Below are 17140 nucleotides of genomic sequence, written 5' to 3' on the forward strand. Positions count from 1 at the left end.
CAAAGCCCCACACCAGCTACGGTGATGAAAAGCAACTCTATCCCAGCCAAAACCAGGTCAAGCCAGTGTCCGCTGCTGCGGGAGCCCCTCTGCACTGAGGGCTGCAGAGCCTGCGCCTCACCTCTCAGCACCCATGGGACTGGGACCCACACACGCCCTAGAGCATGGGCAACTGATAAAAGGCGATTTCCTGTTGGTTTCCCTGCAGCCTTTTGCAACAGCCCAGCAGCAACTGGGTGGTCATGGGGGGCTGGAACACAAACTGTCTGGGGGTTGCTATAAAAAGGCAGAGCAGCCAGCTCCACGCACTCTGCAGCAGCGCCGAGCCGTGGGTCCTGCATGCAACAGAGCAGAGGTAACATCTCACTGCAGCACCAGGGCTACTCCTGGCACAAATGCTGCGGCCTCAGAGGATGTCGGGGCTGCACGGGGGAACCCAGGTGTCTGCGGTGTTTGATGCAAGTAGCTGGGCTGGAGTCCGGGCCGGTATCAGGGTGGGGAAGACCCAGGTGTCCATGTCTGGGGACACACACTGCGGGTGCTTCCCTCTGGTGCCAGGGGGGCCATGGGTGGCTTTCGAGGTGACCCTGAAGAATCTGCTCCGCTTCTCCCTGCAGCGTTCTCCGACCCTGCGCTCTCCCCCTAGCAGACGCCTGTGCCCTGTACTGCTGCACTCAGCGGCTGAGCTCAGCCGGTTGCAGAGGACCGGGTCCTGCGCTGCCTGGGGCATCCCCGCTCGTGGCTGGACCCCCGGAGCTTCCTGCACATGGAGCACCTCGGCCTGGGCTGGGTGCTGCTGGCTGGCACCTTGGCTGGCACCTTGGCTGCCAGCAGCACTCGTGAGCAAGATCTCGGCCCCATAAAGAAGTTGGCAATGGGCATGGCCCAGAACTCCTTCGATGACCAGTACTGGGGCTGCAGATACAAGATGGAGGTGGTGCTGAAGAAACTGTACCACATCGAATTCAAAAACCCGATCTATGCAGACACCCGGAGAAGAGCAGATGAGAGGTGGCGGAAGCAATGGGGCAACTCCAACCACCCGCAGGTGCTGCGGCGGGAGTACGCGGTGGCCATGCTGGCGTACACTGCTGGTACAAGCCTGTACCGCCAGTTCAACTCAGCTGTGCGCGAGGGTGGACGTTCCCGCGGGTACTACCTGCAATCCTTCCCCTTCAAGACAATGCATTTCCTCCTGACCGAGGCCCTGCACACTCTGCGGAATGCCCAGGGCCACAGATGCTACAACGTCTACCGCGGCGTCAGGGGCATCCACTTTACGGCCCACCTCTACCAGAGCGTCCGCTTCGGCCAGTTCGCCTCTGCCTCCCTCCAGAAGAATGCTGCCCAGAAATTTGGCCAGGACACCTTATTCATTGTGTACACCTGCTACGGGGTCCCCATCAAGCATTTCTCCTTCTTCCCTACTGAGGATGAAGTCCTCATCCCACCCTATGAGGTCTTCAAGGTCACCAATGTCATGAGTTACTTCAGCAGAAGCATCATTCATCTCCACTCCCATTCCACGCACAGCACCTACAACTGTGCGCTGCTGAAAGGTAAGGGCAGCCAGCAGGGTGGATGCCACCAGGACATGGCTGGGGACAGGGCACAGCCCTGGGCAGGCGCCGCCGTGCTCCCCGCGCTCCTCCAGCCATGGCTGCAGAGGAACGGGGGCCCCGTGCCACCGGCTCTGTGAGGGGAAGGGGAGCCTCGTGGTGAAGGCAACACCTCCGTGTGGGGAGCTCGGGGAGCCTGGGGAGCTTGGGGAGCTTGAAATAATGTGGAGCTGCTGTGCGGAGGCATGGGCGTGTGTAGAGAAGGAGGAGCAGGAGGGCCTGCTGAGGGGTTTGTTTGGGGTATAAAAGGGCCGGTCAGTGTTTGTGTGTCCTATCGTCGCATTTCTCTCATTAAAGCTTTTCTCTTTGCACACTCGCAGCCTTTCCCATGTGTACGCGTGCTGAGAGGACTACGTGCCAGCTCCTGGCGAGGCCTCTGTGTGTGCGAGTGAGCTCAGTGCCAGCTCCTGCAGCCAGATCCAAGTGTCCCTTCTCTCCCCAGCCCTGCTGGGGAGGAGGGGAGCAAGCGGCTGTGCGGTGCTGAGCTGCCTGTAGCTTCAAGCACAGCAGACCTTCTGGTGCCCAGTGCGAGGCCCGAAGGCTTGAGGTAACGGCAGACCCAAGCGCAGCGTGCCTGAGAGAACAGCCCTGCGGGGATCAGCCCACAACACGGCGCTGCCGCCGGCGCGGGGCCTAGGGCCGGCTGTGGGACTGGTGGCGACAGTGCCCAGAGGGGCCGGGGGCAGTGGCAGCGCCAGAGGGAGGAGAGGTTGAGATAAGGACAGGGAGATCGCTCAACCATTATCGTAACAAGCAAAATAGACTCAGAGTAGGAAGATGAGTATCATTTATTGCCTATTACTAACAAGCTAGAGCAGTTAGAAAACAAACAATAAAAACAAACTCCAACACCTTCCCCTCATCCACCTCTTCCACCTCCTCCCCGCGAGCAGTGCAGGGGAACGGGCAATGGGGGCTGCGGTCAGTCCCTGGCGCTTCATCCCCGCCGCCCCTCACGGTCCCTCTGTGCCCCTGCTCCCCGTGGGGTCCCTCCCATGGATGCCGTCCTTCCCAAACTGATCCTTCAGGGCCTTCAAGAACTGCTCCCACACGGCTCCGTCCCACGGGGTCCATCCCCCAGTCCCAAACTGCTCCAGCACGGGGCCCCCACGGGTGGGCGGCAGCTCCCCCCAGCCCGCTGCTCCTGAGTGGGCTCCCCTCCACGGGCTGCAGCTCCGGCCCGGGGCCTGCTCCTGCGGGGGCTCTCCATGGGCCGCAGCCTCCTCCAGGCCACATCCACCTGCTCCACCGGGGGCTCCTCCACCCATGGGGGGGCTGCAGCGTGGAGATCTGCTCCGTGTGGGACCCATGGGTGCAGGGGGACAGCCTGCTCCACCAGGGGCCTCTCCACAGGCCGCAGGGGAACTTGTGCTCTGGTTGATGGAGCACCTCCTGCCTCCTGCTGCACTGACCTTATCACAGAGGCCACCTCAGCAGCCCCTCACTACCAAGACCTTGACAATACAGATTTACAGAACAGCAAACTGAAAAAAAAAAACAAATGCAGACGGCTTTTAACAAGCCCTCGGATATGATAAATAGCAAAAGAGAGAACACGGCACAGGATCACGCAGGATCAAACTGAAAGATATTAGGAGCAAACCAGACAAGATTGTGGGCAGCAAATCAACAAATATGTTCGACAAATATGATCATTGTAAGCTCCTCTGAAGCACTCTGGTCAAATTTCTTGTTAATCCCACCCCCTGAGCCTCTCAATGGATGCCAAAAGGCTGCTGTGGTTTCACATTGATGTCTAACTAAAAACCATAACTGCTCTCTCATTGCTCCTCAGAGACAGAGGGGAGGCAGAAAGGACGACCCAAAAGAAAAGGCTAAGGTGTTGAGAGAAGGATAATTGAAATGCAAAAGAAAAAGAAAAAAAAAATAAAAGCCAGTCCACACGGAAGCAAAGAGAAAGCAGTTACTCTCCACTGCCCATCAGCAAGCAAGGTCAGCCACATCTTGGGAAGCAGGGCCCCAATAAACACATCTGTTGTTTGGGAGGAAAAAACTCTCTCAATTACTTTCCAATGGTCTTGGGAATCCAGAGAGATCCCGGTCTATTGGCAGATGGCAAATGTGGTTCCAGTTTTCAGCAAGAGCGAGAGAGAAGACCCTGGTAATGACAGACCTGTCAGTCTCATTTCAGTGCCTGGTAAAATCATGGAGAAAATTATCCCAGGAGTTATTGAAAAGCACCTGAGGGACAAGGCAGTCACTGGTCACAGCAAGCAGAGGGTTCATGAGGGGAAGGCCCCACTTAACGAACTTAATTTCCTTTCATGACAAAGTTACCCACATAGTTGACCAAGGGATGGCAGCTGATGAAATCTTTTTGTATTTCGGCAAAGCGTTTGATACGGTTTCTCAAAGTATCCCTCAGGACTAAATGTTCAGCTCACAGCTAGACAGGTACCTAATGTGCTGTGTGAACAACTGGCTGGTGGGTCAGGCTCCAAGGGTGCTAGTAAATGGGGTTACATCAGGCTGACGGGCAGTTACTCGTGGGGTTCCCCAGGGCTGTTTTGGGGCCAGTTTTTGTCAATGTTTTTATAAAGGAAAACATTGACATTTATTTTTATAAATGAAAATTATGTTATTTATTTTCATAAATGAAAGCGTTGACATTCGGAAATTTCATTTCTCTGTCTGGGGGACTGCTGCTGGAAACTGGAGTTTTATCTGACAGTTTTATCTGACAAAAAACAGTAGTTTTATCTGACAAAACCCCTTTGTGATTGTTTGTCCTAGCAACTCATATCTCCGCAGGTATCAGTACAGGCTGGGGGATGACCTGCTGGAGAGGAGCTCTGAGGAGAAGGACCTGGGGATCCTGGTGGGTGACAGGTTGGCCATGAGCCAGCAGTGTGCCCTGGTGGCCAAGAGGGCCAACAAGATCCTGGCAGGCATTAAAAGGAGCGTGGGCAGCATGTCGAGGGCGGTGATCCTCCCCCTCTGCTCTGCCCTGGTCAGGCCTCACCTGGAGTACTGGGTCCAGTTCTGGGCTCCCCAGTACAAGAAAGACAGGGATCTCCTGGAAAGAGTCCAGCGGAGGGCCACAAAGATGAAACGGGGCCTGGAGCATCTTCCCTGTGAGGAGAGGCTGAGAGACCTGGGGCTGGTCAGCCTGGAGAAGAGAGGACTGAGAGGGGATCTCCTCAATGTGTATAAATACCTGAGGGGTGGGAGGCAGAGGGATTTGGCCAACCTCTTTTCAGTGGTCTGTGGGGACAGGACAAGGGGCAGTGGCCACAAAATGGAGCCCAGGCAGTTTCGCACCAACATGCGGAAGATCCTCTTCTTTGAGAGAACTGGCAGAGGAGCTGGCCCAGCCACTTTCCATCATTTATCAGCAGTCCTGGCTATCGGGGGAAGTCCTAGCTGGCAGGTGGCTAGCAAACATGATGCCCATCTACAAGAAGGGCCGGAGGGCAGACCCGGGAAACTACAGGCCTGTCAGTTTGACCTCAGTGCCAGGGAAGCTCATGGAGCAGATTATCTTGAGTGTCATCACGCAGCACTAGCAGGGCAAGCAGGCGATCAGGCCCAGTCAGCATGGGTTTATGAAAGGCAGGTCCTGTTTGACAAACCTGATCTCCTTCTATGACAAAGTTACACGCTTGGTGGATGAGGGAAAGGCTGTGGATGTGGTCTACCTTGACTTCAACAAGGTTTTTAACACGGTTTCCCACAGCATTCTCCTCAAGAAACTGGCTGCTCGTGGCCTTGACTGGTGTACGCTTCGTTGGGTTAGAAACTGGCTGGATAGCCGGGCCCAAAGAGTCGTGGTGAATGGAGTCAAATCCAGTTGGAGGCAGGTCACTAGTGGCGTTCCCCAGGGCTCGGTGCTGGGGCCGGTCCTCTTTAATATCTTCATCGATGATCTGGATGAGGGGATCGAGTGCACCCTCAGTAAGTTCGCAAATGACACCAAGTTAGGTGCGTGTGTTGATCTGCTCGAGGGTAGGAAGGCTCTGTAGGGGGATCTCGGACCGATGGGCTGAGGCCAACTCTATGAAATTCAACAAGGCCAAGTGCCGGGTCCTGCACCTGGGGCACAACAACCTGAAGCAGAGCTACAGGCTGGGAGAGGAGTGGTTGGAAAGCTGCCTAGCAGAGAAATACCTGGGAGTATTGGTGGATAGTCGGCTCAATGTGAGCCAGCAGTGTGCTCAGGTGGCCAAGAAGGCCAACAGCATCCTGGCTTGTATCAGAAGCAGTGTGGCCAGCAGGGCTAGGGAAGTGATTGTCCCCCTGTACTGGGCTCTGGTGAGGCTGCACCTTGAGTACTGTGTTCAGTTTTGGGCCCCTCGCTACAAGAAGGACATCGAGATGCTTGAGAGAGTCCAGAGAAGGGCGACGAAGCTGGTGAGGGGCCTGGAGAATAAGTCCTACGAGTAGCAGCTGAGGGAGCTGGGTTTGTTCAGCCTGAAGAAGAGGAGGCTCAGGGGCGACCTTATTGCTTTCTACAGGTACCTTAAAGGAGGCTGTAGTGAGGTGGGGGTTGGCCTGTTCTCCCACGTGCCTGGTGACAGGACGAGGGGGAATGGGCTAAAGTTGTGCCAGGGGAGTTTTAGGTTGGATGTTAGGAAGAACTTCTTTACCGAAAGGGTTGTGAGGCATTGGAACGGGCTGCCCAGGGAAGTGGTGGAGTCACCATCCCTGGAGGTCTTTAAAAGACGTTTAGATGTAGAGCTTAGGGATATGGTTTAGTGGGGACTGTTAGCATTAGGTAGAGGTTGGACTCGATGATCTTGAGGTCTCTTCCAACCTTGAAATTCTGTGATTCTTCACGGTGAGGGTGATGGAGCACTGGGACAGGCTGCCCAGGGAGGTTGCGGGGTCTCCTTCTCTGGGGATATTCAAGGCCTGTCCCTGTCTGGACGCCTACCTGGGCAGCCTGCTCTAGATAACTGCTTTGGCAGGGGGTTGGACCCGATGATCTCCTGAGGTCACCTCCAACCCCTACAATTCCGTGATTCTGTGGCTCTGGGATCCTCCTTGAACGCACACCTTCCCTTCACACCTGACACAAGACAACTCCAGAATGCCCCCTTCCCTGGCAAGGGATCCCAGCTGCCTGGCTTCCCTGCCCTCTAATTGCAGACCATGACTCCGCTGTCCCAGCACCAGAGCAGCCAGGTGACAAGGTGCTCACCTGGACAACGACTGACATCTTTTCGCCTATCTCATAGCTCATGCTGGAATAGGCATCGGGTAGTTCCTGATGCTCTTATGATACCTTCCTCTTCATCTTCCTGTTCCTCTGATGGCCCCGCCACTTTGGAGCAGCCTGCCTCGTCGTCTTCCTCGTCCCCAGTCCGAGTGGGAGTTCCTCTGCATTCTAAGCAAGCCGTGTGAGAAGCTAAGGCTTACAAATTACAATTGTTAAACAACAATTTTGTTTTAACACGCTGTGGTCAGATCTGTCCTTATCTCAACCCTTTGGGACCCATGCTGGACATCAAAGGACTGCTGTGGTTTAACCGGCCAGCAGCTCAGAACAACAGAGACATTCACTCTTCCTCACCCACAAGTGGGATGGGGGAGAGAATTGGGGGGGGGGGGGGGGGGCGCTACCCCTATATATTGTTCAGCATGACCCCATATGGTGTGGAATACCCCTTTGGCCAGTTGGGGTCAGCTGTCCTGAGCCTGTCCCCTCCCAGCTCCTGCTGCACCCCCAGCCTGCCCGCTGGCAGGGCAGTGTGAGCAGCACAGAAGTCCTTGGCTGTGTCAGCACTGTTCAGCACCATCTAAGCCATCAGTGTGTTATCAGCACCATTCTCATCCTAAAACCAAAGCCCCACACATGCTACTGTGATGAAAAGGAGCTCTATCCCAGCCAAAACCAGGACAAGCCAGTGTCCGCTGCTGCGGGAGCCCCTCTGCACTGAGGGCTGCAGAGCCTGCGCCTCACCTCTCAGCACCCATGGGACTGAGACCCACACACACACGCCCTAGAGCATGGGAAACTGATACAAGGTGATTTCCTGTTGGTTTCCCTGCAGCCTTTTGCAACAGCCCAGCAGCAACTGGGTGGTCATGGGGGGCTGGAACACAAACTGTCTGGGGGTTGCTATAAAAAGGCAGAGCAGCCAGCTCCACGCACCCTGCAGCAGCGCCGAGCCGTGGGTCCTGCATGCAACAGAGCAGAGGTAACATCTCACTGCAGCACCAGGGCTACTCCTGGCACAAATGCTGCGGCCTCAGAGGATGTCGGGGCTGCACGGGGGAACCCAGGTGTCTGCGGGGTTTGATGCAAGTAGCTGGGCTGGAGTCTGGGCTGGTATCAGGGTGGGGAAGACCCAGGTGGCCGTGGCTGGGGACACACACTGCGGGTGCTTCCCTCTGGTGCCAGGGGGGCCATGGGCGGCTTTGGAGGTGACCCTGATGCATCTGCTCTGCTTCTCCCTGCAGCCTTCTCCGACCCTGCGCTCTCCCCCTAGCAGACGCCCGTGCCCTGTACTGCTGCACTCAGCGGCTGAGCTCAGCCGGTTGCAGAGGACCGGGTCCTGCGCTGCCTGGGGCATCCCCGCTCGTGGCTGGACCCCCGGAGCTTCCTGCACATGGAGCACCTCGGCCTGGGCTGGGTGCTGCTGGCCGGCACCTTGGCTGGCACCTTGGCTGCCAGCAGCACCCGTGAGCAAGACCCCGTCCCCATCAAGAAGGTGGCGATGGACATGGCCCAGAACTCCTTCGATGACCAGTACCGGGGCTGCAGATACAAGATGGAGGTGGCGCTGGAAATGGTGAACTGCACTGAATTCCAAAACCCGCTCTATGCAGATGCCTGGAGTAAAGCAAAGGAGAAGTGGCAGAACTCCAACCACCCGCAGGTGCTGCAGTGGGAGTACGCGGTGGCCGTGCTGGCGTACACTGATAATACAGGCCTGTACAGCGAGTTCAACAGGGCCGTGTGTGAGGGTGGGCGCTCCCGCGAGCACTACCTGGAATGCTTCCAATTCAAGACAATGCATTTCCTCCTGACTGAGGCCCTGCACACTCTGCGGAAAGCCCAGGGCCGCAGATGCTACGATGTCTACCGCGGTGTCAAGGGCATCCACTTTACGGCCCGCCGCCACCAGACCGTCCGCTTTGGCCAGTTCGCCTCCACATCCCTCAAGGAGAATGCTACCAAGAGATTTGGCCAGGACACTTTATTCATTGTGCACACCTGCTATGGTGTTCCCATCCAGGACTTCTCCTTCTACCCTGATGAGGAAGAAGTCCTCATCCCACCCTATGAGGTCTTCAAGGTCACCAATGTCATGAGTTACTCCAGCAGAAGCATCATTCATCTCCACTCCCATGGTGTGTGCAGCAACTACAACTGTGCACTGGTGAATGGTAATGGCAGGCAGCAGGGTGGGTGCCCCCAGGAGATGGGCTCAGCCCTGGGGAGGCGCCGCCGTGCTCCCCGCGCTCCTCCAGCCATGGCTGCAGAGGAACGGGGGCCCCGTGCCACCGGCTCTGTGAGGGGAAGGGGAGCCTCGTGGTGAAGGCAACACCTCTGGGTGGGGAGCTTGGGAAGCCTGGGGAGCCTGAAATAACGTGGAGCTGCTGTGCGGAGGCATGGGGGTGTGTAGAGAAGGAGGAGCAGGAGGGCCTGCTGAGGGGTTTGTTTGGGGTATAAAAGGGCCGGTCAGTGTTTGTGTGTCCTATCGTCGCATTTCTCTCATTAAAGCTTTTCTCTTTGCACACTCGCAGCCTTTCCCATGTGTACGCGTGCTGAGAGGACTACGTGCCAGCTCCTGGCGAGGCCTCTGTGTGTGCGAGTGAGCTCAGTGCCAGCTCCTGCAGCCAGATCCAAGTGTCCCTTCTCTCCCCAGCCCTGCTGGGGAGGAGGGGAGCGAGCGGCTGTGCGGTGCTGAGCTGCCTGTAGCTTCAAGCACAGCAGGCCTTCTGGTGCCCAGTGCGAGGCCCGAAGGCTTGAGGTAACGGCAGACCCAAGCGCAGCGTGCCCGAGAGAACAGCCCTGCGGGGATCAGCCCACAACATGGCGCTGAGATAAGGGCAGGGAGATCGCTCAACCATTATTGTAATGAGCGAAACAGACTCAGAGTAGGAAGATGAGTATCATTTATTGCCTATTACTAACAAGCTAGAGCAGTGAGAAAACAAACAAAAAACCAAACTCCAACACCTTCCCCCCATCCACCTCTTCCACCTTCTCCCCCCCGAGCAGTGCAGGGGAACGGGCAATGGGGGCTGCTTTCAGTCCCTGAGGCTTCATCCCCGCCGCCCCTCACGGTCCCTCTGTGCCCCTGCTCCCCGTGGGGTCCCTCCCATGGATGCCATCCTTCCCAAACTGATCCTTCAGGGGCTTCAAGAACTGCTCCCACACGGCTCCGTCCCACGGGGTCCATCCCCCAGTTCCAAACTGCTCCAGCACGGGGCCCCCACACGTGGGCAGCAGCTCCCCCCAGCCCCTTCCTCCATGTGGGCTCCTCTCCACGGGCTGCAGCTCCAGCCCGGGGTCTGCTCCTGCGGGGGCTCTCCATGGGCCGCAGCCTCCTCCAGGCCACATCCACCTGCTCCACCGGGGGCTCCTGCACCCATGGGGGGGCTGCAGCGTGGAGATCTGCTCCGTGTGGGACCCATGGGTGCAGGGGGACAGCCTGCTCTACCGCGGGCCTCTCCACAGGCCGCGGGGGAACTTGTTCTGTGGTCGATGGAGCACCTCCTGCCTCCTGCTGCACTGACATTCTCACAGAGGCCACCTCAGCAGCCCCTCACTACCAAGACCTTGCCAATACAGATTTACAGAATAGCAAACTGAAAAAAAAAAAACAAAACACAAATGCACACAGCTTTTAACAAGCCCTTGGATATGATAAATAGCAAAAGAGAGAACACGGCACAGGATCACGCAGGATCACACTGAAAGATATTAAGAGCAAACCAGACAAGATTGTGGGCAGCAAATCAACAAATATGTTTGACAAATATGATCATTGTAAGCTCCTCTGAAGCACTCTGGTCAAATTTCTTGTCATCTCCACCCCCTGAGCCTCTCAATGGATGCCAAAAGGCTGCCGTGGTTTCACATCAATGTCTAACTAAAAACCACAACTGCTCTCTCATTGCTCCTCAGAGACAGAGGGGAGGCAGAAATGATGACCCAAAAGAAAAGGCTAAGGGGTTGAGAGAAGGATAATTGAAATGCAAAAGAAAAGAAAAAAAAATAAAAGCCAATCCACACAGAAGCAAAGAGAAAGCAGTTACTCTCCACTGCCCATCAGCAAGCAAGGTCAGCCACATCTTGGGAAGCAGGGCCCCAGTACACATATCTGTTGTTTGGGAGGAAAAACCTCTCTCAATGACTTTCCAATGGTCTTGGGAATCCAGAGAGATCCCGGTCTCTTGGAAGATGGCAAATGTGGTTCCAGTTTTCAGCAAGAGCGAGAGAGAAGACCCTGGTAATGACAGACCTGTCAGTCTCATTTCAGTGCCTGGTAAAATCATGGAGAAAATTATCCCAGGAGTTATTGAAAAGCACCTGAGGGACAAGGCAGTCACTGGTCATACCAAGCAGAGGGTTCAGAGGTACATCAGGCTGACGGCCAGTTAGTAGTGGGGTTCCCCGGGGCTCTGTTTTGGGGCCAGTTCTCGTCACTGTTTTCATAAATGACCTGGATGTATCACATGAAGGCTTACTAAGTAAGTTTGTGGATGACACTAAATCGGGAGGAGCTGCCGTTGCTCAGGGACAGGCTGGGCATGGGTCAGAGGGTGGTGAGCAATTGTTTTGTGCATCACTTTCTTCAGTTTTCTTGCGTGCTTATTTTCTGTCTTTCTTTCTCATTAAACTGTCTTTCTCTCAGCCTGCCAGTCTGTGCACTTTTACTCGTCAGCTCTCTCCCCTTCCCCCGGTGGGGAGGTGACTGAGGACGTGGCTGTGCGGTGCTGAGGTGCTGAGCTCTCTGCTGCATTACACCACAGCGGTGCTTTTAGCACCTAGGGTGAGTCCGGAAGGTACCCGAGATACTGTGAGAGATCCACAGACCTGAGCAGACAATGCTAGATGGGACAAACTGCTTTAGAATTTGTGCCCATGGCGCATTTGTTTAGCAGCCCCTGGTTGCAATGCTGATTTATTTGCTCTCCAGGTTGCCTTGTGTAAGCCCTCTCCTGCTGCGTATGCTCCCCGTGCTGCCATGAGCACCTCCGAGGGCTGCTTGAAGGCTGCTGGGGGCAGCTGGCTGTGCCTTCCCCAGCCTGGTGTGCGTGGGGTGTGCGGCTGCATTCACCAGCAAACTTTAGGCTGGACCAACCAGCCAGCAGCAGGGGTTTTGGGCTGGGCTAGGGCATCAGGCGGACAGGGGGTCTGTGCTGGTGCCCCCACGGGGTCTGTGGATGAGGGGTGAATGCATGAGCCCCCAGCTCACACAGGGGAAGGTGCTTCCCTTGGCTCCAGACCATGTGTTCTGGTTTTGGGGAGGAAAGAGTTAATTTTCCTTCTAGTAGCTGATATGGTGCTGTGTTTGGGATTTAGGATGTGACTACTGTTGATATGACACTGATGTTTTAATCGTTGCAGATCAGTGCTCACACCAAGCCAAGGACTTCTGTGCTTCTCACACTGCCCTGGCAGCGGGCAGGCTGGGGGTGCAGCAGGAGCTGGGAGGGGACAGGCCCAGGACAGCTGACCCCAACTGGCCAAAGGAGTATTCCACACCATATGGGGTCATGCTGGACAATATATAGGGGTGGCTAGCTGGGGTGGGGACACAGGCTGCTCAGGGATAAGCTGGGCATCCATCAGCAGGTGGTGAGGAATTGCATTGTGCATCACGTGTTTTATACGTGTTATTATTCTTACTACCATTTTGATTATTCTTCTTATTTTTTTTTTTCTTTTCTGTCCTATTAAACTGTCTTCAGCTCAACTCACAAGCTTTTACTTTTTTTTTTTTTTTCTTTTTTTTTTTTTTTTCCTCGATTCTCTCCCCCATCCCACTGTGAGGAGGAAGAGCGTCTGTGTGGTGCTGGTTAAACCACAACAGTTCTTTTGACACCCAAGATGGGGCCCGAAGAGCTGAGATAGTGTCAGATGTGATGACAGCATGTTAAAACAAAATTATTGTAACCATTATATCAGCTTAATAGCGCTGTTTTGTTTGTTTGTTTGTTTTTGTTTTGTTTTGTTTTGTTTTGATCTGAGGTCTGCTGTGCCTGTTTTCTGAATTCAGTTATATAGCACATTACTTACTGTATGTGTTCCCTGTCGTGCTGTTTATTGTTCTGGGGGGCTGGTTTAAGGTTACTGGCTTACTGTGTAGCACTGGCTTATGATATGATAGAATTACTGGTCATGAGACTGATAGGTACCTTAAAGGATGAGACTACAGGTACCTTAAAGGAGGCTGTAGCCAGGTGGGGTTGGTCTGTTCTCCCATGTGCCTGGTGACAGGACGAGGGGGAACGGGCTAAAGTTGTGCCAGGGGAGGTTTAGGTTGGATATTAGGAAGAACTTCTTTACCGAAAGGGTTGTTAGACATTGGAACGGGCTGCCCAGGGAAGTGGTGGAGTCACCATCCTTGGAGGTCTTTAAAAGACGTTTAGATGTAGAGCTTAGTGATATGGTTTAGTGGAGGACTGGTTAGTGTTAGGTCAGAGGTTGGGCTGGGTGATCTTCCAACCTAGATGGTTCTGGGTGTTAGAAATGGCTCATTCTTCAAAATAGGATTAAATAAAAAAATAGGATTTATTAAAAGAATAGAGGTAAGCAAACAGCACTGGGTGCACTGGGAGTCTCCGCTCCACCAGGACGCACACCAGTTACATCAAGTAGCTGATTTTTATGCTCCTAGACTAATACATTCATTACTACTTCTAAAAAAAATAGGTTATTATAATTAGCTTCCGGGGTCTAGTCCCTCCTACTAGAGCATGCGCATCAGTCTCCGCTGGTCCCTCTGGGGGTCTCTAGGGGTCTTTCATGCTGAAGGCTTGTAGTCTTCCTCTCCAAGTTTTTTTCTCGTCCTTCCCCGTTGTACTCCCTTGGCACCGTATCAAGTTTCTAGAACATCCCCTGCAGGTCTTGTCTCCTAGCCGTCCTTCAGGTTCTTTTTTTTTTCCTTCTTCTTAATCTCTTGGCCACCTGGCCAGATATCAGAGGCCTGCATAGTATCCCATAACAGTCACTAGTTGTTATCAGTTGTTCTGAAACCCCCAGACATCAAAGACTTCATACAAACACAAATAGCTTTCTTATTGACACTTCACCAGTAATTAAAACATTCTTCACCAGCCATTCACAGGGACAGTCACACCTAGAGCAGTGTTAAGTTAATCTCGAAGAAGACAGCAAAAAGGCTTTAACTGTTAGAAATAGAAGTCCGGAATAACAAAAGCAAACAGGTTCATAAATTTGAGGAGTATTTTCTGAAGACTTGATAAATTGACTAGAATGAAGGGGAGACTGGGACACACTGCATCTGTGGTTCAAGAATTAAATTGCCAGTGCAGGGCCCAGAGGCAGACAGGACTGTTCTTTATGGACACGAATTGTTAAAACATTCCTAACGTTGGATTCTGTAATCTGGTATTTGTACTCAGCATTACCATCACTTCCGTACTTTGGAAACCATATCTCAGAAACTAGTAATAATTACATCATTTACCTTTTCTTTTCAGGGATACAGTCTGTGAAGGGGACAAGGGAAGATATTTTCCCCACCTGTTCACTCCCCCTTTCTCCTTCACCTGCCCTTTCTCCCCCAGGCTACTTACAGTAGCTCCTCAAAATTTGAATGTCCTTGGGATGTTCAGACCAGCATGTTCTTATTGTAATGTCTCCTGAATGCACTTCAGGTTTTGTTTAAGGGTAAACAACTACTTAAGAATGCCACCCAGACCCCTGTCCCGAGGCAGGATGGTTATGAGTGGCAGGGAGTGTGGCAAGGATGTGGTCTGGCTGGGATGTTAACTTCCCCTGCAGCAGCCCAAGCAGTGCTGTGCTCTGCACTTGGAGCTGAAACAGCAGTGTTATCACACCAGTGTTGTGTCTACTGCTGAGCAGTGCTGGCACAGCATCAGGACTCTCTCTAACCCTCCTAGAGGGTGGGCAAAAAGTGAGAAGAGAAACATCACTATGGCAGCTGACCTAAACCAAAAAAAGGGATATTCCATACCATGTGGTGTCACACTCAGCAATAAAAGGTGGGAACAGGAAGAAGAGGGGAGGGGTGGGCTCTTGTTGGGAAAACGTCGGTCCTCCTCTCGAACACCAGCTCCGTGCGTTGAGGCCCTGCTTCAAGGACGTGGTCAAGCATCGCTCATTTGTGGGAAGTAGAGAGTAATTTCTGTCCTCTGCACTTCCACATAGCCTTCATTTGTTTTATTTGTTTGTTTTCCTCCTTTTCTTTTTTTTTTTTCTTTTCCCCTTCCCTTTTCCCCTTTCCTTTTTTTTTTTTCTTTTTTCCCCCCCTTTAGTTAAGTTGTTTAGTTCATAATAATCTTTCTTTAATTATTAGTATTATTTTGCTTTAATTAAGTTATCCTTATCTCAACCCGTGAGTTGTTCTTTGCTTTACTTCTTCCCCTCCTCATCTAAGGAGGGGAAGTGAGAGAGCGGTTGTGGTGTTTAGCTACCCATCACAGTAAAACCACCACAGTCCTTTTTGGCACCCAACGTGGGGCTCGAAGGGTTGAGATAACAATAGAATTGATTAAAGCGCGTACAACTAACACACTTACTTGCTAGTAACCATGTTCAGTGTCCTGTTAATAATGGCTTGTTTGATCATATGTCATGCAATCCGTGTCATGGTCTCCTTTCTCCTATATATCCGATCCGACAAAGTGCTACAATCTGTGTTCATTTTTTTTTAATTCGCTGTGCTGCCAAGCACTGGCCTTGAGTTTAATCTGGCATTCAGGCTCTGCGCTGTTATCATTTGGGTCTCATGGAAACTATCTTTTAGGGAATATTCAGAACTACACTGCCTTCCTTTCCTCATCTGGATACCAGTTTATTAATAATATCAGGAATGGTACCTTTTCCTTCTTTCACAGTGGGCTAATTACCACAGTTTGGGAGTATTTTGAACAGCCATGTGTAACCCATGTATTGCTATTTCTAATTCTGAATAACGGGTTTCCTCTTCTCTCTAAGATTAGTCGATTGTTTAGAAAGCTTACCTGGGAATCTGTCTTGAAACAGTCTTGTGGCGAATGGCAAGGTGTGTGGGATGATGTTGGCATATACTTGTCACGGGTGTCTCCTCCAATAGTTTTGAACTTCACCCCTGAGCAAGTGCAAAATCCTAAAAACCTTGTAGAATGTTTGAGAGTTGTATGTCCTGACCGTGATAATGCTGGAGAACGACAGCTTGCAGCATTGTGCTGGGTCCTGGCTTACTCCCATCAAACACTATTTAACATCATCCAGCACCTTGAAGAGAGGGAGGAAGTTTCTGTGTCTGATGACCAGATAACACACGCTGTGGCTGACCCAGAGGACCAACAGACTATGGTATCAGTCGCCCCCATAGTCAAGTCAAAACAATGGAAACGGAGGTCAGCTCGTTTAGTAAGGGAAGAAGCCTCTCCTAAGAAGGAGGAAAAAGGGGAAATGGCAGGCACCTCTAAAGCAGAGCCATCACAAAAACAGCAGGAAAAAGAGCTGGAAATCATAAAGGAATCAGAAACGACTCAATCCCTATTGCTGAGTGAGTTGCGAGAAATACGAAAGGATTATGGCTGACGCCCAGGTGAACACATCCTCACCTGGCTGCTTCGATGCTGGGATGCTGGGGCCAGTAGCCTACAATTAGAAGGCAATGAAGCCAAGCAGCTGGGATCCCTCTCTAGAGAAATGGACTAAGTAATTAGGAGAGGAGCACAGGTCCTCAGCCTCTGGAGACGACTCCTGGCAGCTGTGAGAGAAAGATATCCCCATAAGGAAGATATTGTATATCACGTAGGCAAGTGGACAACTATGGATAAAGGTCTCCAGCATCTGCGGGAATTAGCTGTGCAGGAGATGATTTATAGTGATTTGGACAATGCCCAGACACCTCAAGATCCCGATGAAGTCCAGTGCACAACATCCATGTGGCGTAAATTTGTGCAGAGTGCACCACCAGCACATGCCAGTACCCTGGCAGTATTTAGCTGGGATGAGGGGATGGGACCAACAGTGTATAATCTGTCCTGCCAGCTTCAAAAATATGAAGACAACCTCTCTGCTCCACTATGGTCCTGTGTCTCAGCTGTGGAGAAACTGTCTGAAAGACTTGACCACCTCGTGGAACGAGCATATTCCCCATATTCCCCCTCATCTAGACGGAGTGATGCTTCAGCCACTAAGAATCAGCATTTGCCTGCTCAAGAGAGAGAGTACCCAAGATGCACACCACGTGGCACCTTTTGGTTTTATTTGAGTGACCGTGGGGAGGATATGAGGAAATGGGATGGTGTACCTACCTCAACCCTAGCTGCTCGGGTACGTGAACTGAAAGGAAATACAGCAGCAAGAAGAGGGGCTCCTAAGGGCTTTTGGCTAAGGG

General features: G+C 52.8%; 2 protein-coding genes across 2 annotated transcripts; both read left to right on the plus strand.

The window, feature by feature from the left end:
- The first annotated feature begins 766 nt into the window (after positions 1–766).
- On the plus strand, positions 767–1699 carry LOC116502128 (NAD(P)(+)--arginine ADP-ribosyltransferase 2-like). Its single transcript, XM_032207879.1, has one exon. The coding sequence runs from the start codon at positions 767–769 to the stop codon at positions 1697–1699; it is 933 nt and encodes a 310-aa protein (XP_032063770.1).
- Positions 1700–8191: 6492 nt separating this feature from the next.
- LOC116502135 (NAD(P)(+)--arginine ADP-ribosyltransferase 2-like) lies at positions 8192–11196 on the plus strand. The gene is made up of 2 exons (XM_032207891.1): positions 8192–8972; positions 11075–11196. The coding sequence occupies exons 1-2, from the start codon at positions 8192–8194 to the stop codon at positions 11194–11196; spliced, it is 903 nt and encodes a 300-aa protein (XP_032063782.1).
- Positions 11197–17140: the final 5944 nt, after the last annotated feature.

The sequence above is a fragment of the Aythya fuligula genome, chromosome 1, assembly GCF_009819795.1.
Source record: "Aythya fuligula isolate bAytFul2 chromosome 1, bAytFul2.pri, whole genome shotgun sequence".
Taxonomy (NCBI): Eukaryota; Metazoa; Chordata; class Aves; order Anseriformes; family Anatidae; genus Aythya; species Aythya fuligula.

What these genes read in the sequence shown, in the direction of transcription:
- LOC116502128 (XM_032207879.1), top strand. Translation starts at nt 767, where the DNA reads ATGGAGCACCTCGGCCTGGGCTGGGTGCTGCTGGCTGGCACCTTGGCT.
- LOC116502135 (XM_032207891.1), top strand. Translation starts at nt 8,192, where the DNA reads ATGGAGCACCTCGGCCTGGGCTGGGTGCTGCTGGCCGGCACCTTGGCT. An exon ending in CAACTGTGCACTGGTGAATG is followed by an intron (nt 8,973 to 11,074) that starts GTAATGGCAGGC and finishes GTCTCATTTCAG; the next exon opens with TGCCTGGTAAAATCATGGAG.